Raw genomic sequence first — 24,527 nt, 5'->3', positions numbered from 1 at the left:
TTTTTATTCACACCACTAAACGTAAACAGAATATATTCATTGATAAAGTTTAGTCAGTGGCAGTAAGCCTATTTAAAAACTTCCCAGATATACTAGAAGATAAACAGTAACTACCATCCAATCTTTAGCGGCCAAAATCATGAAAACAACTCCGAAAATCACCAGACTAGTTCATTAACTAATACCTGTTCTTAAATACGGGTTTGTATGTATGGTGACCCACGAAGACTGATCAGTATTAAGGGATATGACGGGGACGATATTCGTAAGTTCATTTGCTCTATCCCTATTCGTTTTGGAGATGGAAAGCATTTGTTGTACGTTGTTATCTATTTTCATTAGTATTCAACACACTTGTCAGGTTTACACAAGTACAATACTTAGTAAACGTTATAACATGCGTTTTAAAAGCATTAGTTTAAAAATACGTGTTTTTAAAGACGTTCATCTTTAAGCATTACCGTACATGTCACAATAGAGCAGTTGTACAGTTCATAATAAAATGTCATCTTCAGTGCACTAATATACTTTTTGGACAACATATTGTGTTGCTTGTCTGAGAGCCTCTGTAGGCTCCCTAACAAGGGCAGCAGCGCCCATGAAGCGACCAAGCAGTTCATTTTGCATACACACCTTTTGTATACCTCACACTTAATCCAACCCCATAAAGGCCTAAAGTCTGTCGATCTTGGTGACCAGTTAACTGTACTACACGACCAACCCAGTGATTATGGTAAGTGCGGTTGAGACGTTCACTCAAGCGTCTGGTGAAACGTGGAGGGGTCCCTCATGCTGCAAGTAAGTGTCCTCGTGGCCAAGAGACAGTTCTAACGTTCTCAAGGTTTTCATGAAACGAATACTCCAAGAAATGCAAATAATTCTGTCCCGTCATTCTCTCTTCTAAAATGATTGGACTTATCTGTATGTTACTGATCATGCCGCACCAAACATTGATCAAAAAATGAACTTGACATTTGGTTTCCTCTCTAGGTGCGCGTGTTTCCCTGCGACCATCGATGATTATTACGGGTATTGTTGAGTCCATTCCGAATAAACGTGGCTTCATCAAGGAATAGTATTAGTGCAAGAAAATAACGATTGTCATTTGACCAGTGATAACATTCAAATCGTGTACACGATGTGTGTGAAATTGGTAACAGCTTGTGATGTTCACAATATACGTTTTCGCAGGACGCAGAAAGTCGCAGTGCGCTGGTAGCGGGACTACGCTGCATAATTTCGACAATGTGCTGCTGTTCCTACAAAGGTTGTTGAACCACACGTTCAGAAGAAAAATGGGAACCAGGAAGAATACCTGTTTCACACAATGTGCTGAAAGCTCTGGTAAACACTCTACGACGAGAAATTCGAAGTGTCGGAAAGCGCCGACGGTATCCTTCGACAACAGCAACGAGAGCCCCACCAACGCAGGAACCGTTAATATCCACCGTATCTGCCTATTCTTCGTTAGTGTACATGTTTGGCGTTTGTGCCATTACGTGTACAAACACAAGTTAACCGATTCTTCTCTCTGATACACTCTCACTCCCGCAGACTACTTCATTCACAACACACCATGGACAACTGCGCTTTCTATAGGCTAGTGTTGTGACAGAAAGACATCCAGAGTAAAGAGTTTGAAAGAACGTCATAGAGGTTGGGTGGGTAAGACACATACGTGACGGCCACCATCCCTAAAGCTATAGAAGTGCATTAAATTAGAAACCATTCTGAAAATGGGCGTACGTCCATATGACGTTTATTGGTTCAAACAAGCGATCCTTCCATATACCTATATATCGACCATTCCTTATGGACTATCCCGTATTTTTGCAGTAATAGTATGTTTAAGAGAAAAAGGTGTAAATATTCAAACGCTTACAAACATGATACCTGTAGGTTTGATCCACTATGTAACCTGGTAGTTCTCTTTGAGATACAGCGCACAGCATTTCTCATCTACATCTGTGCAATCTCCGGACACTTTGTGCTGTTGCTTCGTGTTTCTGTGCCTTTTAATGTTGAAAATATACAATTATAACGAACAGCACGGTTCTTTCTGCTGAAAAATCTTGCAAGTAGCTTTACTGTTGCGTGAAATGTATAATTTCAGTGCCATATTTCGGTAACAAGTGACGAATTATTTCTTTTTGTAGTGGAATGAAGCTCAAAAGAGACAACTGTCTACAACCAACAAAAGACACAGTAAAACAACACTCTGACACACATGAAGATTGTGGTGTAAGTAATCGAAACTCTTCGAGAGGGAAAATAAAACTGAATGACACCGACAATTGTTTAAAATTGTCTTTTGTAGATGTTATGGGAGGACCACTGCCAAGCAAAAATTTCTGATCGTCACCTGAATGTTCTCATCTACGTGTTTTAATGTCTAGTAATTCAATGTTTTTTTCCTTTAGCTGTTTGATATTCGTTCAGGAACACAGATTTTTCAAATATTATATGGAAAAATTGGAAAGTAAGCTGATGTATTCACAGAGTCATACAAATTATAGCTCTCTTTAAATGAAATTCAGATTTACGGTTTTGATGTAACTAGTTCACGCTAAAATTTAACCACTACCGTAAAAAACTGAGGAAATGGCCAACAGTAGTGAGTGTATAATTACAATAATATTACGATGAAGCATCATTTCGGAAAGAAAGTCAACATATTTTTCTACTGATTTAGTTTTGTGCTCTATGTTGAAAGCATAAAGAAACCTAGTTTTCAGTTACTACGCTGCTAAAAAATTTAAGATAAACCAAAATATTCCTACTAATGTAAGATTTCTTTATGTCATTAAGTTCGTATGCCAATTAGAAACCGAAAACATAGATATGAGGTAGTTCCGACGACAGACTGTAATAACAAAGAAGGCACCGCAGAGGTACGTGTGCTGCCAGCAGGTGTTGACATGGAACTGGTTAATGAATACACGAAGCCCGCTTCAACCGGTTCTTAGTCCCCTCACTATCGGAACACAAGCGAGAGAACCATTCTTGTGGCACCATGTCACCTGGGTGGGTCTGTTCATCCCAGCTGTGTTTATGGTCGGCCAGAATCAGCAACAGGCACTTTATGTTCGATTCTTGCGGTATTCTGTATGCCTCAGGTTTCGTACACCGTCGTTGACATTGCTGTAACCTCCACTCTGCTGATGGATTAACTTTCGGACTAACGAGTAGTTTCTGTGCACTGGACTCTGTCCTGGATTACCTTACAGAACCAGCTTGCGGGTTCAACTTCCGGCTAACGAGCGATTGCTGTGCATAGGGCTCTTCACCAGATTACCTACGGACTTTACTTATAGTCAAAATATCTCAATAGTGAGCGCTACTGTTGTATTCTGCTCCGGATCACTGCCGGACTCTGTACCTTATTGTTTTATGTACTGTAGAGAGCAGACAGTAAACACGCGTTCAAACAGAAAACAGGCGAAGCCAAATCATTAATTCAAGAAGAACACGGCTATAGCCAACCTTTTGGAACACATCCAGCTTCAACTGACCCTGCTACAACAACAATAGCACTTCAAGAGAAGCGCTGTCATGTGTAGATGGACATATTACCTCAGCAGGTAGAGCAGGCACAACACACTTGAAGACAGCAACTAATGTTAGCACCCCCATCACCGCCATCTCCTCAATTTCCACCCTTAGGAAGTCAAAAGAGTACTGGGACTCGCATCTTCGGTAACAGAACAGATTTAAGGCAGGACACAGTGGGCACGAGCAAACTTTTTATTTTTTTGATTTTTGAATTTATTTGTTTGGAATGTGCTCATCCTGAATTCTTCCATTCATAGAAAAAGTTTTCACCATTAACGGATCTGATTGCCCTACGTTATGAAGAATTATGGAACTATCTGGCTATTTCATACAGTCATCAGAACCATGTAATGTCGTCCCAGCTGCACTTAAATCAACATAAATGATGTCTAGACTTTCATATGCAGTGTGGGTGGCCGAAGTTCGGGGTGTTAGCCAAAAACAGCAGTCTATCTCTGACAACTCAGCTTGTAAGAAGTCGTATGCTGACTCAGTCATTCAGGACATTCTAATTGGATGTTAACCATACGAACAGCTCCAGAGAGATTGTAACACCATAATTAATACTGTAAATATTTTGTACTGATTAATTCTGTTTAATGTCAAGTGTGTATTTTTCTCTATCTAATTTCTTTGACTTATTGTAAAGAGTTGGAAAGTTGTGTAAAAAGTTTTCTCTTTACTATTTAAATTCTTTGTATTAATTGAGGAAAATGTTATATAATTATGTGGCTGCTCTGTTGACATGTTAATGTATTTAAATATTAAGATTTTTTTAAAATGTTTGTTTACAACTATATACAAGATGGTTCATATCTAGGGACTTGCATTGTATAAAATGAAAAGCAGCAGTACTTCCCATTTGCAACGGAAGTGAGTTGGGCGTGCCAAAAAGTGGCTGGCGCGGGCTAAAAGGTCGATATGGCAGACAGCCTGGACGCCAAGTGAGAGAGCACAGTCAGTCGGCAGCTAGCTACTGGACAAGACTAGTCTGAACAGCAAGTGAGTGAACAGCGCAACTGCCAAGGGTAGCATCCAGTACCTGGATTAATATTTTAAGGCCTTAGATATGTGTATGGCTATGAAATGGTGTTCTGTTAATGAAAAACGCTCTAATGTTAGGATGTATGGTCCCTAAGAAGAAGATAATAGAGCAAATTACATCCAGAGGAAAGACCAGGTAGCCACCATGTGCTCCCCACCAATATTGATCCATCACTTCAACAAATCTGAGAGGTCAGATTGATGTCAAAGTATGAACCACTACATTTAAGTGTTGTTTAGTTTGCAATAATAAGTCAAATTTGTTAATTGTGTGTCTGGCCCTTGAATTGGTTCCTCTCATCATACCTCTTAGGATCCACTCCGTATAATTACAAACATCTGAGTATCCTGTATGTGAAAAACGATTGAAAATAAGTGATTGTTGCTGTTGCTTAATTCTGAATGCAACAAGATATATAGAAATATTGTGGGTTTCATTTAAATCAGGGGAGGTACTTAGTATTGCATTTATGAAAACCTACATAATGTTTGATTTGCTATAATTCATAGTATTTGTATTTCAAAGATTAACTGCATTTAATTCCGTCAGTGAAAATTCCTGGTTGTGCTAATGACAAAAGGAAGCACGTTATTTTGAGGTCAGTTACAGTAAAATGCAACTAAAGTCATACTTAAGAGCCTGTATGAAAAATCACTGGCATTCACTGTTTTAGAAGCCATGCAAGGTGAGTAAAATTTGTGAAAAAGTAATACCTAAATTTGCATCTACCAAATCGTCTCAGGAAAGTGTGTTTAGTTTGGCGTAGTGTAATAGTCAGTTTGCGAATCTCCACTTTAGTATTGCTTAATAAGAAGAAACATTCTTGAACAATGAATTTACTAATTGCATTATGAAGTAATTCTAAAGTTTTGTGTGCTTTGTATAGTAAAAATTGGAGAGTCAGTTTGAGGGCCCCCACCTAAGTCTTTGCCTATGAAAGATAAAGTTACTGTAATTACTTTTATTCATAAAAACAGAAATAAGAGTGTTTCACAGAGAGTGTAAAAATCCTATTGCAAGTGACTTATAATTTTCTTTTTACTATTTGGAAAGTAACTGTTGAAATAGGACTAAGTCCATGTCCAATTTCTGGTTTAGTACTGACTTTCATAGCTTTTGGTGATCACATAGTTCACATGTAACAAAGTAATGACTATTGAGAAACAATAAGCCGTTAACGGTTTCTGTGAGAACTTGCACATACTATTTATAACTGCTAGCATTACTGTACCACTTGTCTGATTATGGTAAAGTTCATTGCACTTCTCTGGGAAAGAAGTACCGGTAGCTTTCCAGTACTAAATTCAGTACAGTTTCTTTAAAAGTAAAGTTTCATATTACTATGCCTAAGTAAACTTGGTTACTTAAGCAGTTTTCCAAATTCCAATCTTTAGCTTTCTTGTTTCTACTGTTATATTAAATTCAGGTTCGATAATCCGAATCCATTAGGTAACTCACGGTCAGTTTACTTCAAACCTCCCAGAGGGTAACATTTACTGCAACGTAATGCCGTATTTGTTAATATACGTTGTGCCCGTACAACAAACTGCGCAGTATAGTGCTATATTTGGCTCTCTTGTGACAGGACTAACACTTTATCGTCACTAGATGAAGTGCATAATGATATAACAAACGTTGTAGCAGTGTTTTAAGATGCGTTAGAACTTCTGGATCTCACACTGGAAATCCATCATTAGATGTCCCTCTAGCAGGAAAGTAGCGTATGTTGCTTCCCTCTGAAGCAGTCCAAGTCAGTCGAAACTAACAGCGTCATTCCCTACTACATCCAGAGTCTTCTTCGTCATCAGGAGCCACGTCAGCTCGACATCGCTCCCACTGTGTGCAACTGGTTAGAAACGCACTGAAGACTCAACTGCCCCCATTGCCAGGCAATCTATTCTAAGTGTGGGCGTAAATGGCATGTTACTGTGGAATGCCACAGCAGTCACACATGTTTACGCCTGCCAACCCGCCATCTGGAATGCAAGGATATAAACGCCATAAGACTGCAGGAAGGAGACCTGCTTAGACCACCAATATGTGTGTGCATGTGCCTAACCATAGGTACCCACACCCAGTAACACAGCTGGCGTCTGAGAATTGAACATTGCAGTTATTTGTGCTGAATTCTGACTAACTTTATTGGCCGACAGTTCTGCATCCGTAATTTAGGGAGTTGTGTGTAAACATGTAATGCCAAGTACATTTGCAGCTTGACATAGAAGTTTCTAGAAATCTTCCAGGGTCCACGGTCCCCAGCCTGTTGTAACCTGCAAAGGAACAATAAAATGTAAAATTAAAACACCTTCTGCCGGCAATGTTGTCAATGTAATTTATTTAGGCCATCAGTTTCCGCGTTTCACTACACCGTCTTCAAGCCCCTTGACCAACAAGTAGGAGGAATCCAAGCTCATGTGCAAATGAAATAGGGACAGCACCAAGCAGCTGGTGTCTGTAGACTTCCAGTGTCAACAACGCGATCTCTGCTTTCTTCAGTTGATGAATGAAGAGATCACATTTTTAAAAATAGAAGTCTATGGATACCAGTCACTTAACGCTGGATCCTATTTCGACAGTACATGAGTATGGATTACTCCTACACGTTGTTTCAGGGGCTTGAAGGTTGGCCTGGGGCATGTAGGTGGCGTAGTGAAAGATGAAACTGGTTGCATTTATAAATTATGTTCAAAATATAGGCACCTCAAGATGTTTTTTATTTTAATTTCACACTGAAAAGCCCAAGACCGTCAACCATCTTGTACAAACATGGACTTACAAATACGGCAAGCAAGCTAGCCAGAAATGGAAGTCATCAACTTCAACGCAAGGGATTGTTTTCATCGGGTGTTGGTTATATGAATGTCGCTCGAACTCTGGATGTCTTGAAAGAAGATCGCCCAGCAGTAAATGTTTTTGTGCTAGACGCTTGTATAGCTACTGTATTTACTATCCCTTACACAATAAACCTAGTCTCTCTACTTCGATCATAAGAGATTCTGTGTAAGGAATTTTCTGGCATATTTTCACATGGGAAGGGCTTTGCAGATACTCACATTTAAGCCATCTCTGTTCGTCATTTCTTTCGCTCTTGACCCATTCCTTTCACATTAAAAATGTAGTTAGAACTGAATGGGACTGATTAGAGCAGCAGTGCGGTCTCAAACTAATCCCTTCGTGTCAATGGGCAAAGCCACAAGTGATCATCAAAAAACCAAATGACAAACTACACCTACGTATCGACTTGTAATTAACAGTCGGTTCACAAGCTGATGGTTACCCAGTTCCATGCTCCAAAGAACTCTAAACCAAAATCTCCAGTGGCCAGTGCTTCTTCAAAGCTGACCTCACACATGCACACCTGCAGATCCCCTTGGATGAAGAAGTGGTAACTGTGTTTAATAGACTATTCACTCTCTACCAGTTTCAGCGCCCGTCTTTTGACATTACCAGGGCTCCAACGGTATTTAGAGGAATTTATGACTCTAATACCATTATCTGTAATCTGTTTGGGTGACATCGTTGTCTCAGAAACTAATCAACAAAATCCCCTACCAAAGCTACGCAACGTGCTGATTACATTTGTAAACTACATAAGTATTATGCTCCAGCACTTTACTCCCTCCCCCCTTCTGGAAACCCAGTATTGAGCCTATTAACCTTTCGTAACTAAAGTCTACTGTCTCTTCTGTTTTCATCTGTGTTTTAAACATATTAACATTTGCACATAACTCCTTTTACAAATGGTTTTATACATGCATTTAAGTTATCGGTGTCGTAGGAGTCAGGAGGTGTTACCAAAATTTCCCCACTTCCTAGATACAGTTTATTGTTCGCCTGGCTGCACTGGATACTCTGTTGTCAGGGGCATGTCCGAAAAGTAAGTACTGTTTTCGGAAAAAAACTCATAAAAACAGATTTTTCAAAAAAAATTTAATTTTATAAGACAGATCACTCTGTAAACTATTTTTCTACATAGTTGCCACCATTGTTCAAATATTTGTCATAGCGGGAAACTAGCTTTTCTATGCCCTCTTCGTAATGTGATAATGCGAGTGAAGACGGCCACTGCTGAGGACCCTGTCGTCCCTCTCAAAACACCTGCCTCCAAAATCGTATTCCAGGTTCCAGAAGAAGTGGTAATCAGAATGAGCGACATTGGGATTGTACGGATGGTGATCTAACTGCTCCCAACCGTATTTGTGAATAACGTTTTAAGTGATACTAGCAGAATAGAGACTTGTGTTGTCATGAAACAACATAATGTCTTTACTGAGCTTTACACGCTTTTGATTTGAACTATGCACCAAAGTTTTATCAGTCTCATTTAGTATTGTACTGCATTGGTTGTTTCACTTCAGGGAAGGAACTCAACAAGCAGAATGCCCTGCTGTCTGTCCCAGAATAGCGCACATCATTTTTGTGCTGACGACGTTGTTCTGAAATTATTTTTTGGGTAGGGAGGGGGGTGTATCGTGAGTTCCATCACTCCATTGACTGTTGTTTTGATTTTGGAATGACATGAAAAATCCAAGTTTCATCATCAGTCACCATTCTGTTTAAGAAATCATCTTTCTCATCAATGTAACCTGTTAGAAATGTCAAAGCACTGCCAAGTGGCTTTGTTTGATTGAAATCCGTAACCATTTTTGGAACCCAACAGGACGCAATTTGCGAAAATTTAAGTGGTTTGTGACAGTATCATGCAAAACAGTTTTTGAAATTGTGGAAACTCATCACAAAGCATTATTAGTGTGAACCGTTTGTTTTCAAGAATTTCTCATTGCCTTTCTTAATTGAACCATCATTGACAACAGAAGGCAACCCATTCCTGACTTCATCAAGATGAGTGGTTCATCCATCATTGAATAGCCTCACCCACTTCAGCATCATTCCATCAGACATTACATTTTCACCACATATCTCTGCAAGCTGATGATAAATGTCAGATAGTTTAACATCCTTCGTGTTAAGAAACTGTATTACAAAATGTACTTGACAGTCAGTGGGCTCAGAGATTGCCTTCAGCTTTTCGAAAGGTTACGAACGAATGTAAACGCCACACAGCCCGGCTGCAACGGCATAAGCAGAGAGGCGATGAACCAAAGAGAAGAGTACACATGTGCAGAACTGCAATACCAGAGCTGTGGTGGCAGTAGAACGAAACCGTACTTACTTTCCAGACAGACCTTTTATATTTACAGACTGAGCAATGTAATACGTACTTCATTCCCCATTGCTTAGATTTACTGGAGGGAATCAATTCGCTTTTAATGTAGACAAACGTTCTTTTAATGAGTTTAATTTGATGTACGCTTGTGGGCGCTCTATCTGATAGTATTGCTTTGAGTATTTGTTTTGAACAGCCTAAGTCCTTTCCCATATGGTTTAAAATATAGTCATTTACAGATAGTGATATACATCAGTTCCATATTACGTCTCTTATCCTCATGTAGTTACTACTTTGCGTTTTGCACATTCTTTACTGCTTGAGTTACGGCAATGGCTCCTCCTCCTAATGAACCACTGGCTGATAGAGCATCAAATTCAAGGATTGGAAATAGAATTATTCCACCACATTTCTTAGGTACTGGCAGAACTCTAGGTATTTTAACAAGTCCCTTTTCACTACTGCAGCCACTGACTGGATGATATTTTTAAACATCCCATAGGGTTTTTCTACTTTTAATGAATGACTAGTTCAATTCATAAATTACCTGAAAGATATTCCAGTATACATTTTATGTTTGGCATGCCCTGCCTTATCGACCATGAATGCAGCAATATGTTATCGTACTTGAGTGTCATTTCTTCGATTATCTGTCTAGCTTTATCAGGTAATATTGGGTCTGCAATGTGACAATCTTCATTTGTGACATAATCAATAGCATTCTCCTTGCATGTGTTGTCTAATACAGTAATACTCTTATTGGCAGTAGCTAGGCGCTTTTTTCCAGGTCCACAAAAATTGTATCCAGTGATATGAACTTCAGCTAGCAGGTTCTCGAGAATATCAACCCCTCTTTTCTGGTGCATTTCCTAGCACTCATGTCATGCGACTGTATGGCTTGAGGTTCGTGTGTCCTATTACACAGGACACGAAACACATTGCACTTCATGGGCTACTAAACCTTTTCACAAATGCCTTTCTTTATCACCGTCTTATGACCTTCTCTACAAGGATCACATCCAGTTCAGAGCTTTTCTGTAATTCCGCTGAGTAAAAACTCCCTGTAATTTCTTCACCAGCGCTGTCTATTAACACGTAAGTTGTTGGGTTTGTTTGCAAACTGTAAATATCTTCATTTGCCAGTTCATTAGGTAGTACTTCTCAATCATCACCAACGTTGAATTTCTGATTGTGTGGATCCACCATCTTAATACGACTGCTTAGTGTATTTAAGGGCCCATTATCATGGACATCATTTCTTGTGAGATGTAATGCAATTATACTAGTCTGTGATTTGTGTGGAATTCTTAGCCATTTGTATGACCCTTGAAGATTAAATTGCACCCACATCCGGTTTTTGGTCATCCTGTTTAACCATTTAATACTACTAGCTTTCAAATGGGAGAATGTTAAGTAGAGGTTTATCCCACATCGTTCCATTGTTGCTTTGGAATGCCTTTTATAAAATTCATCTCCATGGTCGACCTGAAAGTAGTCTGGGCACCGATTCGTTTCGGTCTGTGGCAATCGCTAAACACCTCTGCAAACTCATTCGCCACCTTAACCTTCAACAGTAGAGCCCAAGCAAATTTAGAATACTTATCTATAAGCATTAGAATACACATGAAAGCTTTATTCAATTGCGAATATTCTCACGTATCTATGAGAACAGCATACCGTAAATCATCCAATTCGTGTAGCCTATTATAAGACGTCTACATGGAAATGTTTTGCATGCTGTCCTGCCTGAGCTCAAGAACAACCATCTCCATAATTACTCAATGATGGATCCTTCTTGAAGCTCTGATATGATTCATATGGTTGTGTTTGTGTGAGCTGAATTCCCTGTGGCATCTGAGGTTCAAAATGGTTCAAATGGCTCTGAGCACTATGGGACTTAACATCTGAGGTCATCAGTCCCCAAGACTGAGAACTACTTAAACCGAACTAACGTAAGGACAGCACACACATCCATGCCCGCGGCAGGATTCGAACCTGCGACTGTAGCAGTGGTTCCAGACTGAAGCGCCTAGAATCGCTCGGCCACAACGGCTGGCAGTATCTGAGGCTTTAAGAAGTTGTAATCAGTCTATGATTTAATTATGGTCATCATAATATATATATTCCACAGGTAGATTATTCAGTCTGAGCTAAGTACAGCTACTAATGCTGTATTTGTTATTCTTTGAGGCTTTCATCATCCTTTTGAAAGGTTGTTCTTCCTATGCGTGTTAGTGATGTGTAATATTTCACCACAAATTTTTATGATTTATAATTTATATAAAAAACAGCTACCAGCCACATGCATGGTTTAAAAGGGTTTATTATCTTCAGACCACGACCGGTTTCGGATTTTTCTTTACAAATCCATCTTCAGATGGCAGATTACAAGCATTCTTAGTTGGACCTAGTTTTGTTTGTGTTATTCGTTTGCTGCACTGGGAAAGAAAAAACATATTTTTGTTGTCATATCGGTAATGGTATTTTTACGAAAGATTTACTTCTTTTACAAGATCTAATTGCTCATTTTATGTCATATATTAGAATTTATCTCCTACTATTGTAACAACTAATTAGTAACACACAGTAATTCTGTACTACATATAATGTTTGTAATCTTATTTGTATGTAATTTTATTTATTCCGTTTTAGATTAATTTCATACAATAGCAAAGAGATATTTTACTGTACCCATATCGACTATACAGCATCTGTAAGTTAACATCGTTATGACTGTAAGCTCTTTGCAAATATTGTTCTCGTTTGTTACGCGAAGCTGGGCCACGTTTTGTAAACGTTATTCGTGTGTGCTGCGTGTGTAATTAAGATGATGAGGTTGAAAGTGACGTCCATTGATTGGAATAGCACTCACATAGTGCATATTGAAAAGTGTATTAAGCTTGCGTTCGAAAACATAAACGCACGAATATTTTGTCAGGCAGAACTACACAGCTTGTAAGTACACTAACCTGCAAGTTTACTAATGTTTATAAAAACATCTCATGAGCAATTAGATCTTGTAAAAGAAGTAAATCTTTCGTAAAAATACCATTACCGATATGACAACAAAAAAATTTTTTTCCTTTCCCAGTGCAGCAAACGAATAACACAAACAAAACTAGGTCCAACTAAGAATGCTTGTAATCTGCCATCTGAAGATGGATTTGTAAAGAAAAATCCGAAACCGGTCATGGTCTGAAGATAATAAACCTTTTTAAACCATACATGTGGCTGGTAGCTGTTTTTTATATGAATTATAAATCTTAAGTACAACAGCCACGTTTCTCAACATGTCGGCTTTCGACAAAATAGCGACAAATTTTTATCTCTTTCGGGATATACTTCTCGATGTTGAAAGTTTTTAAGAATGTTGGCCCCTATAAACCAGGAGTTCTTTCGAATTCCTTATCCCCAACTTGTGTTTCAGTTTCATTTAAACACACTGAATGCTTACCTAACATATAAGGTTTCTTCCTGCTGACCCCGCATGTTTTGTCTAACTCAGCATTACTATACTGGTTAATTAAGTCAGTAATAGCATACACTCCCACTTCTTCTTCTTTTCTGCCTTAGTCCATAGTATGCGAAAGCCTTTCCAGTTAATTGTCTATATGTTTCCGAGAGAGACTGATCTCACTGCAGCTGTCCTAACTTTAACAGTCTTAATTTCCAACGAATAGCCTTCTGCGGCTCAATAACTTTTTGCTGTATCAGATATATGCTGCTGTATACTAAGAAGTTTTTGACATAGTGCACAACTTATATATGCACTCTGAGACTACTGCTAATGATAGGACTCAAGTGCCTTAGCTACTGCCTTGATACAACTACGCATATCCATTAACTTTGTATTGAATTAAGCAATTTTCTAAGTGGCATATAGTTCACGTTGCTCTATTATAGAATTCAGAATCTCACCATTTCTAGCCACTGCTTGATAAGAGTTTCCAGTTTCATTAATTTAGCATTCATTCCATCGGATTTTCTTCAGTGTATGAATGCATGTGCTTTGCACCCTCCAAATGAGAGTGTAACTCGTGTGCAAAGTTTTCCAGAGTCTAGCTATATTAATGTTGTTATGTTTTGGTACCCTGTCTTTTATGCAGAATGTCATCAAAGTTTCGTTTATATCCGATGTCATACAATTTCTCAGTTTCAGCTAAAAGCAGAAAGCCATTTTGCGATTTATTCCAGCAATCTCCACATACCGTAAAGGATTCGTTGAGTAATATGTCGTTTCCTACAGGTACTTGATATGTATGCTTTAAATTCTGAACGTTCGGTTGAAAAGTGATAAAAATCTATGCATTATCGTGGACCAACTGTTTTGGGACCCGTAAGTATATTTGCCTCAAATAAAGTATATCGACTTGCATGTTGTGGCGTTCGCTGTGTTATTCGGTGGTTTGCTATTTTATTAATTTGTAAATGAAAATGATAATCTTATTTTATTACATTGAGTAATTACTAAATAATTTTTCTCCCGGATAAAGATTTGGTCAAGTTGCTAAAGAACTCCAAGTTAACGTCATGTTCAAGTGTTGTCTGTAAGTTGTGTAAGTGTCACTAAATCACAGTTCATACAACAGATTCTGTACAACTATTGCTTATGATGAAACAGTTATCTTTAGCAAAATGATCATTAAAACCACCGAATATCAGCCGCGCATAACACTGACGTATGTTACCTGAAACATTATTCTTCGCAACTCGTGCTTAATTGATTTCGGCTCCATACATCAGCTAGAAAAGTTTGTTATAAGGATCGTGCTATGAGCACTGTTTTTAAAGAACCAATCTGATTCGAATTATTTTCATTAAAATGAGTTCGGGACCACCGGAGCACATTTATTTTTACACATTTGTATTACCTTCGGCATTTATGTCTGCAGAGTTGCGTAATTTGAATTTGCCGCTTAGATAATTGTTAAGATGGCGGCAGACAATTGATAGAGACTTTTTATTGTTAGAACAAATAGGATAGTATTTGAAATGCTTATTAAACTTTACTTTCGTATTGTGCACTATTTAGACCTAATCAAGCAAACATTTGATTTTTTTTCTAAGGAAAACACAGACAAAGATAGTAGTTCTGTGCTCACATCTGGTAATGTCGAATCATGACTTTAGACCACCATCATTGTACAATATCCATCACAGAGTTAAGCTATGGTTTCTTCTGATGGTTGAGAGTTGGAAGAGTTAACTGCAACAGATTACTCCTTGATGTCTCGTGGAATCGACGGACATATGACTCCACCTTTGACGACATTCTGGCTCACGTAGTATTGTGTATGCGGGATATATTAAACTCCTAAAAGTCTGCTCATGTAGATATATGCTCTCTATGTTGCTAAATATTTTAACAGTTCCAGGGAAATCTCCTATAGAGAACGTATGATTATCCATTATCACCGACAGAGAGTAAACGTTTCCGTGGAATAAGGTTGAAACATGCATCGACACATCGTGTAGTGGACATCATTCATCCACGGATAATATTACTATGACGTCACTAAAGCAAGTGTTTTCAAATACTACCATTGGGCAGAGCCCTCGATTCGATATCATACCAACACTGACATGCTTACAGCCACTGAAGTTCAAACAGTAGGTTTGACTGAACAACATTATCGTCACCTCAGGTGGCTGTTCCTGGATGAATTTTCACTTCAGCTGCAAGGAAAAGAAATTATTCGTTAACCACGTTTCTTTTTCCTCCTAATTCCTATTCATCACCATCAGCGTTATTATTTACACTGCCTGGCAGAAGGGATTGTTGATATACATCTTAACACCCTTACCCATTGAAAGTTCTCTCACTAATGGGTGAGCTATTTATCGATCCCTCTAAATGTATATACTACTCGTTACTTCTCCTGTCAGTTCATGAAGGTTATTAGAACTAAGTGACAAAAGTCGTGGGATACCTCCTAATATCGTGTCGGACCTCCTTTTGCCCGGTGTAGTGCAGCAGTTCGACGTGGCATGGACTCAACAAGTCATCAGAAGTCCCCTGTAGAAATATTGAGCCACGCTGCTCTACAGCTGTCTATAGCTGCGTATGTGTTGCTGATGCAGGATTCTGTGCACCTCTCGAGCATGTCCTGTGAATGTTCGATGGGATTCATTTGGGTTGATATGGGTTGCCTAATCATTCGCTCGAACTGTCCAGAACGCTCTTTAAATCATTTGCGAACAATTGTGGTCCAGTGACATGGCCATTTGTGATCCACAAAAATTCCTTCATTGCTTGGGAGCATGAAGTCCATGAATGACTGCAAATGGTCTCCAGGTAGCCGAAGATAACCATTTTCACTTCAATGAACGGTACAGTTGGAACAGAGGATCCACTCCACGTAAACAGAGCCCTCATCATTATGGACCCACCACCAGATTGCACAGTGTTCTGTTGAAAACCTGGGTCCATGACTTTGTGAGCTCTGCGACACAACTGCATTTAGAAAATCAGGACTCATCTAACCATCTCACGGTTTTCCAGAAGTCTAGAGTCAAGCCAATATAGTCGTAAGCCCGAGAGAGGAGGCGCTGCAGGCAATGTCGTGTTGTTAACAAAGGCAGTCGCGCCGGTCGTCTGCTGTCACAGACTATTAACGCCAAATTTCGTCGCACTGTTCTAACGAATACTTTCGTCGTGCATCCCCCCCCCCCCTGATTTCTGCAGTATTGCTTGTCTGTTAGGATCGACAACTCTACGCAAAAACGCTTCTCTCGTTAGTTAAGTGAAGGCCATCTACCATTGTGTTGTCTATGGTAGGAGGTAATCCTTCAGATTTGGTGTTCTCGGCACACTATTGACACTGTAGATCTTGGCATATTGAATTTGCATACGATTTCCGAAACGACGTGTCCCATGTGTCCCGCTCCAACTGCCATTCCGCATTCATAAAATTGTTGATTCCGATCGTGCAGCCATAACCAAGTCATAAACATTTTCACATGAATCATCTGAGTAAAAGTGACGGCTCTGCCTATCCATTGCCATTTTATATCATCTATACGTGATACTGTCGCCAACTGTATATGTGCATATCGCTATCCCACGACTTTTGTCACCTCGATGTATAATATTCCACCTGGTCGCGATCTGTTGCTGCTGCAGTGGGTACCTCTTTTTCTGATCCTTCAGTAGCTCTGGCAGTGCTGTAATAGTAACACAATAATCTCTTCAGATATAACGTCACACAAACATTATTATTATTGTAAATGGATGAATATTTACTGAAATTTCGGGCGCTTCTTGTATTTTTGGATTCTAGATATTCATTTTAAGAAGAGTCTACTTTTCCAACATATACGGCATGACGTACTGGTGGACCCAATTAGGTAATACATCTTCCTGACTGTCTGCTGCATTGCCATTATCTGTTGAACAGTATTCCTCCTATCTACAGACGTATTGTCTTCCACTATCCCGCTTTTACATTCTTGATGCAGGAAGTTGTGAGTACATTTGTCTGTAAGATGTTTATAACAAACAGACTTATGAGATTCTTCGTTGCTTGATGAAAGCATTTCATCAGGTGACACATGAGCCCTAGACCTTTGAACTGGTCAAATTACGAATGGGGCTTACATTAGCGTTAAGCGTTTTACATATGAAATGATTCTCATGACGTCACGATCACAGACTTCTGCCCAGTATAGCGCTGGGGAAACTGAACTGCATGCAAATAGCATCCAAGTGGGCCCGAGGGGTGGGGAGGGGGGGGGGGGGGTCCCGGGGTGGCGCATCGCATTCCCAGTACTCGGAGGTACTGTGGGTCAGCCATGACAGGTTGCACGAGTGTGCAGACTTCAGTCCAATCTCGCTCCCACAAAAAGCGAGAAGGCAACAGCAATGTCTAAGGGAGGAGACCATAGTGTCTGGATATCCGGTATGGACCTTGTGACTGTGGCCTGTTGAGATTCCAGACAAAGAAGTACTGAAGCTGATTTCAGAGAAACATAACTAGCACAGTTGCCTGAGCATGGTCGGATTCCTGAAATGTCCTCGGAAGATAAGGAAGTCCTGATGCTGATGTCTCTGAAATTCCTGCCGTATGCCCATTGACCTACTACTATGGACACCTGATGTGACACAAGTTAAATGCAAAAAGTGGAAATTATTACGTGGGAAACATGGGTGATGACTGACCCGCCAGGGTAGCCGAGAGCGCTAACGCGCTGCTTCCTGGACTCGGGTAGGCGCGCTGGTCTCGGATCGAATCCGCCCGGCGGATTAACGACGAGGGCCGATGTGACGGCCAGCCTGAATGTGGTTTTTAGGTGGTTTTCCACATCCCGCTAGGTGAATACTGGGCTGGTCCCCACGTTCCGCCTCAGTTACACGGCGCGCAGACATATGAACACATTCTAACTATTCCATGAATTACACTCGACGCAGACAGTTGGGGTACACTAATTCCATCCCGGAGGGGGGGGGGGGGGGGGTGGTACGGGGTGGCGGCAGGAAGGGCATCCAGCCTCCCCTTAACCATTAACATGCCAATTCCGATTAACGATGGCTGACCCTGCTAACTGCGGGATAAGGCACAAGCGATAGATAGAAACATGGGTGATGACTCTTCGTGTTATCATTACTATTACACTACTGTATAAAACGAAAAAGTGAAAAAAATCATATGACGAATCAACACTTTGACGAATAATCGACTATCTTAATTTTTCTACATTTCTTATTAATACAGTCTCTAGACTTTTTAGAGTAACAGACTACAAGAAAATGGAAGCATGGAATGACCATCAGTTTGGCTTTAGGAAAAATAAAACACCCTATAGGCTGTTCTGAAGTTGCACCTGATAATGGAAACAAGTCTTAAGAAACATCAAGACGTGTTCACAGGATTTTTTGACCTGCGATCAGCAATGACAAGTCATGCAGAGTGTTCGAAACTCTGAGGAAAATAGGTGCAAGACGCTAATATGCAACAAGAACCAAGAGAGGACAATAAGACTGGAAGGCCAAGAACGAGGTGCTCGGATTGTATAGGATATTAGATATCGGTGCAGTCTTTGGTTGCTACTTTCCAATCTATTCATAGAAGAAGCAACAACGGAATTAATGTTCAGGTGTGGGATTAAAATCCAGAGTGATAGGGTATCATGATAAGGTTTAATGGGTACACTGCTACCCTTCGTAAAACTGAGAAAGAACTGCAGGATTTGTTGAACGGACATAACAGTCTGATGAGCACGCACTAAGAACTAAGAGTAAACCGAAGAAAGTCGTAAGTAGGAGTAATCCGCAGTTAAAATAAAAATTGGAGATCGCGAAGTAGATCAAATGAAGGAGGTCTACTACCCTGGAAACTGTTTAACACACGACAGACGGAGCAAGGATGACACGAAGAGCAGACAGACTAGCACAGGCGAAGAGGGCATTACTGGCCAAAAGATATTTCCTAGTAGCAACCATCTGCCTAATTTGAGGAAGAGATTTCTGAGAATGTAGGCCTGGAACACAGCTTTGTGTCGAAGACAGAAAGTGAAGAACATCGAAATGTTTGATACTTGATATTACAAAAGGATATTGAAGTTGAGGGTGACTCTGAGTGTTGTGTGCTGTCCTTAGGTTAGTTAGGTTTAAGTAGTTCTAAGTTCTAGGGGACTGATGGCCATAGATGTTAAGTCCCGTAGTGCTCAGAGCCATTTGAACCATTCTTTTGAGGGTGACTGACATGGAACGAGGAGTTCTTTGACGATTCAACAAGGAGAGGAACGCGTGGAATTCGTAGACAAGAAGGAATGGGATGAGAGTACATGCGTAAAGACATCAGGGAATAACTTCCACGCTCTCACCGAGCCTCAGTCACATCTTCCACTCGCGACTACAAGCAGTTTGTCTACTATGTGCGTCTCTTGCAACACTCATTTCCACACCCACACAAAAGTACTTCAGTCACTTAATTTGATTTCATCTCCTACAGCGTTAATGTCCAGCATCGCTGTACGTCTAGTTCGGATTCTTCTAGTCCCCTAAATAACTGGATGCATAGATATATACGCTCTACTAACCCTAGTAATACCACATCATACCTCTCTTAAGAAGTGCCATGAACATCAGATGTACATCAGATCCTTACCTAGCGGGTCCTGAATGGCCATTTATAAACCACGCCCGCAACTCGTGGTCGTGCGGTAGCGTTCTCGCTTCCCACGCCCGGGTTCCCGGGTTCGATTCCCGGCGGGGTCAGGGATTTTCTCTGCCTCGTGATGGCTGGGTGTTGTGTGCTGTCCTTAGGTTAGTTAGGTTTAAGTAGTTCTAAGTTCTAGGGGACTTATGACCACAGCAGTTGAGTCCCATAGTGCTCAGAGCCATTTGAACCATTTGTAAACCACAGCCACACTCACGTCGTGCCCGAATTGTACACACTCAAGCCGATTGTGTGGAACTCGTGGTAAAATCATGTATTACCAGGGAATCTCCAGATCAGTTCTGAACATTAACAGTATTAACGCAGCATCCCTGCTACCACTGTCATTCAAATTGGTCCAGCAGAAGATTTCGCCTCGATAAACAATTTTAAATATGAAGCAACAAATGAGGTTACATTCACTGACACAAAGTTCTGCTGCGATTTTCTTGCAGCAGTTATTATTATTATTATTTTTGGGTTCTCCAGTGGGTTAGTAATCCCAAACTCAGAGATAAATTCTCTTTTTTATTCCTTATAGTCGTTGTAAGGTATTGGGGGATTGGGGAGGGGGTGGTATATAGATCACATTTTTCTCATTTCGTTTCTTGAAATAATAATATTAAATCCCGACCTTGGGCGTCTATGTTCAAACTTGCCTCCTGCTTCCTCTCAGGAACCTTGTTCCAGGACCTATTTCCAATCCTCTTTGAAATGATGCTCCTCAGTCTCTAAGAACATGACTGTTGAGTCTTGGATTCAGCACGAGCTCCTTCGAAATACGAAATCCTTGTTTCATCTGGAGCGTCACGTCCTGATTTAAATCTTCCTCTAAAGTGCTAATGATACATTCTGTTTGACTTGTCACTGATATTTCTGCAGAAAATCGATCTAAACAAAGTATATTGTATTTTGAGCCGCACATGACAATAAGAGGAAGTGTGAGAACTGCAAGTAATTTTGTCACCTAAAAGTCATTGATGTACTTGTGGTTTACTCTAAGGATAACAAAATAATAAGATTTAGTTGCTGACACTGTAAAGTCTATCCTATTGGAACAGTAATTTTCGCCTTGACATTAAGCAGACATTAACGTATCCGAATATGTTACACTACTAGCCATTAAAATTGCTACACCATGAAGACGACGTGCTACAGACTCTAAATTTAGCCGACAGGAAGAAGGTACTGTGATGTGCAAATGATTAGCTTTTCAGAGCATTCGCACAACGTTGGCGCCGGTGGCGACACCTAAAACGTGCTGACATGAGGAAAGTTTCCAACCGATTTCTCGTACACAAACAGCAACTGACCGGCGTTGCCTGGTGAAACGTTTTTGTGATGCCTCGTGTAAGGAGGAGAAATGCGTATCATCACGTTTCTGACTTTGTAAAGGTCGGATTGTAGCCTGTCGCGATTGCAGTATATCGTATCCCGACATTGCTGCTCGCGTTGGTCGAGATACAATGACTGTTAGCAGAATATGGAATCGGTGGGTTCAGGAGGGTAATACGTAACACCGTGCTGGATCCCAACAGCCTCGTATCACTAACAGTCGAGATGACAGGCATCTTATCCGCAAGGCTGTAACGGATCGTGCAGCTACGTCTCGATCCCTGAGTCAACAGATGCGGACGTTGCAAGACAACAACCATCTGCACGAACAGTTCGACGACGTTTGCAGCAGCATGGACTATCAGCTCGGAGACCATGGCTGCGGTTACCCTTGACGCTGTATCATAGACAGGATCGCCTGCGCTGGTGTACTCAACGATGAACCTGGGTGCACGAATAGCAAAACGTCATTTTTTCGGATGACTCTAGGTTCTATTTACAGCATCCTGATGGTCGCATCCGTGTTTGGCGACATGGCGGTGAACACACATTGGAAGCGTGTATTCGTCATCGCCATACTGGCGTATCACCTGGCGTGATGGTATGGAGTGACCCTGGTTACACATCTCGGTCACCTCTTCTTCGCATTGACGGCACTTTGAACAGTGGACGTTACATTTCAGATGTGTTACGACCCGTGGCTCTAACCTTCATTCGATCCAGTCGAAACCCTACCTTTCAGCAGGATAATGCACGACCGCATGTTGCAGGTCCTGTACAGGCCTTTCTGGATACAGAAAATGTTCGACTACTGCCCTGGCCAACACATTCGCCAGATCTCTCACCAATTGAAAACGTCTGGTCAATGGTCGCAGAGCAACTGGCTCGTCACAATACGCCATGCAATACTCTTGATGAACTGTGGTATCGTGTTGAAGCTGCATGGGCAGCTGTACCTGTACACGCCATCCAAGCTCTGTATGACTCAATGCCCAGGCGTATCAAGGCTGTTATTACGGCCAGAGGTGGTTGTTCTGGGTACTGATTTCTCAGGATCTACGCACCCAAATTGCGTGAAAATGTGATCACATGTCAGTTCTAGTATAATGTATTTGTCCAATGAATACCCGTTTATCATCTGCATTTCTTCTTCGTGTAGCAATTTTAATGGCCAGTAGTGTATTACCACTTACGTATTCCGACGAGAGGTAGATAGTCTGTTAGTGAACGTTAGCTACTGGCACAGCTAAAAGATGACTGTTTTCCATGAAGATGTTCTCGGCAACTTAGCTTTCACTCATGATTAAGTTTTTCGTCTCCCTTTACAGTCCACCCACTCAGTTAATGTTCTCCAAACATACGAACAGTTACTCGTATTACCATAACACTGTTGTTTGACAGTATAATATTGAACGATGAAAGGAGACGCTTTTAAACAAGCGGCTGGTGTATAGAGAGTCAATATCGTGAATGGAATGAGTTCAATTAAGTTGAGTGCTCTAGTAGCAACTCCCATCTGCTCCATCGGCTTTAAATTGGCGTGTTGCTCTGGTGGTTGATCACAGATGCTTTTCCTCGGTCCGCGGACGACGACGACTGAGAGAGTAGCTGTAGTTCGTTGCCGTATTAGATCATTTGTTTACTCGTTTCCACGGAAGTGAAGTCCATCTCGGCTAGAAATTGTTCCGCAGCGGCTCTTTTCTCATAATGGCCGACAGATGTCTTCGTCTTGTGGTGGAACCACTATGTTTCTTGTGGCAGTCGGTCGGGTTAATGCCCATGAGATGTAGAAACCGATGTAAGGCATGCAGACGAGTATCTTCCAGATTGTGTAAACGTGCTAAGTCAGCTTCAAATCCTTGGTTGCTTATCGTTATTGTTACCGCTGTTTTGGACATATATAGTATGCTACATCTTTATAGTCATTGGTCTATTATCGTAATATTTATAGATATATCTGTGAGGCTGGTACATTACTCCAAAGTGGTGTGGATTCTCGTCGATAGTACTGTATATAGGCTGAAAGATTTGAGACTTTTCCTCGTGGCTTTAGATTACTTCGATAAATGTGTTGGACAAGGAGAGGAGAAGAGGAGGAAGGTACTAGGAGCAGCATTCACTTGTGTGTTTTTCCTCCTGGTACTCAGCGAATATGTGGCACTTCTCGGTTACATATGTCCAAGCACACAGTGGTTAGCGGTGGTATTGAGGTTTCTCCACGCAGTTTTTGGATTTCTAGACAACCTCGTCACATTTTACGTCGTGGTACTAGTCATGGAGGTGTGGGTCAGGTTCGAAGAGTTGAACAACTGTATCACGGTCGCCATAGCGGGGCGGGGAGGTCCTCGCCTTTCCCAACTGCTGCTGGATCGCATCCGGTGGGACGACCGTCGGGTGGAGCTACGTCAGATCCGCCACGCACACGCTGCTCTCCACCGGGCGGCGGAGCTGCTGCAGCGGCACCTCGGCACCACCGTGGCTCTGACGGTGGCGAACGCCTTCTGGGGCGGCATCTACAGCTCCTACGGACTCCTGGTGCTGTGTACGGTTCCGAAGCGGACGCACGCATCCGTAATCAACCGCTCGGTGTGGCTGTCGCTGTTCTGGGTCTCGCTGAACGCCGTGCGGCTGTCGGCTCTGGCGGTGTGCTGCTCGGCGACCTGTGACCGGGCGGAGAGCGCGCTCGTGCTGGTGCAGCGGTCCGCGGCGATGACGCTGGCGGTGGAAAGCCACGCCGGGGCTGCGGAACTGGCGGCGCTGCAGAGGCAGGTGGCCGCCACGCCTCGCCTCGCCTTCACCGCCGCCGGCTTCCTCACGGTCGACCGCCGCCTGCTGGTAACCGTCCTCAGTGCCACCGTCACCTATCTGGTTATTCTGGGACAAATCGCTACGTTGTGATCACTGTGTTGTCGGAGCCTTCTTGACGGCAGGCCTGAACAAAGTCTTCTCGGTTTATAAGTCATGCCACTTGCATAAAACACTCGAGCTTCCGACGGCTGTCCCCGCCATCATAAAAATGAGAAAAAAAACGCCGAACGGTGGCGCTGGTACGGTGTTTCACTTATATGGGCGCCATAGCAACGTCTCGAATCTTCCAGAGAGGGTCGTGGTGATGCATGAGCGGAAGACGAGTTGGGCGCCTGTCTGGCACAGTATCAGTGACGTCAGGGGGCGCGAGGCGCCGGCGTCAACACTGAGCTCTTTCTACTCCTGATGACGGTGGTGAAGTCATCCATCAAAAACTAAAGCGTTTTATTCGAAGTGTTGCCAG

At 41.5% G+C, this 24,527-nt stretch overlaps 1 protein-coding gene across 1 annotated transcript; it reads left to right on the top strand.

Annotated features, from left to right (window-relative positions):
* Nucleotides 1-23,530: 23,530 nt before the first annotated feature.
* Nucleotides 23,531-24,154, top strand: LOC124775953. Its single transcript, XM_047250795.1, has one exon. It carries the CDS (start codon nucleotides 23,531-23,533, stop codon nucleotides 24,152-24,154), a length of 624 nt encoding a protein of 207 aa, XP_047106751.1.
* Nucleotides 24,155-24,527: the final 373 nt, after the last annotated feature.

This window comes from Schistocerca piceifrons, chromosome 2, assembly GCF_021461385.2.
Source record: "Schistocerca piceifrons isolate TAMUIC-IGC-003096 chromosome 2, iqSchPice1.1, whole genome shotgun sequence".
NCBI classification, from domain to species: Eukaryota; Metazoa; Arthropoda; class Insecta; order Orthoptera; family Acrididae; genus Schistocerca; species Schistocerca piceifrons.
The sequence above is the reverse complement of the archived record's forward strand: the minus strand, read 5'-3'. Positions and strand labels throughout refer to the sequence as shown.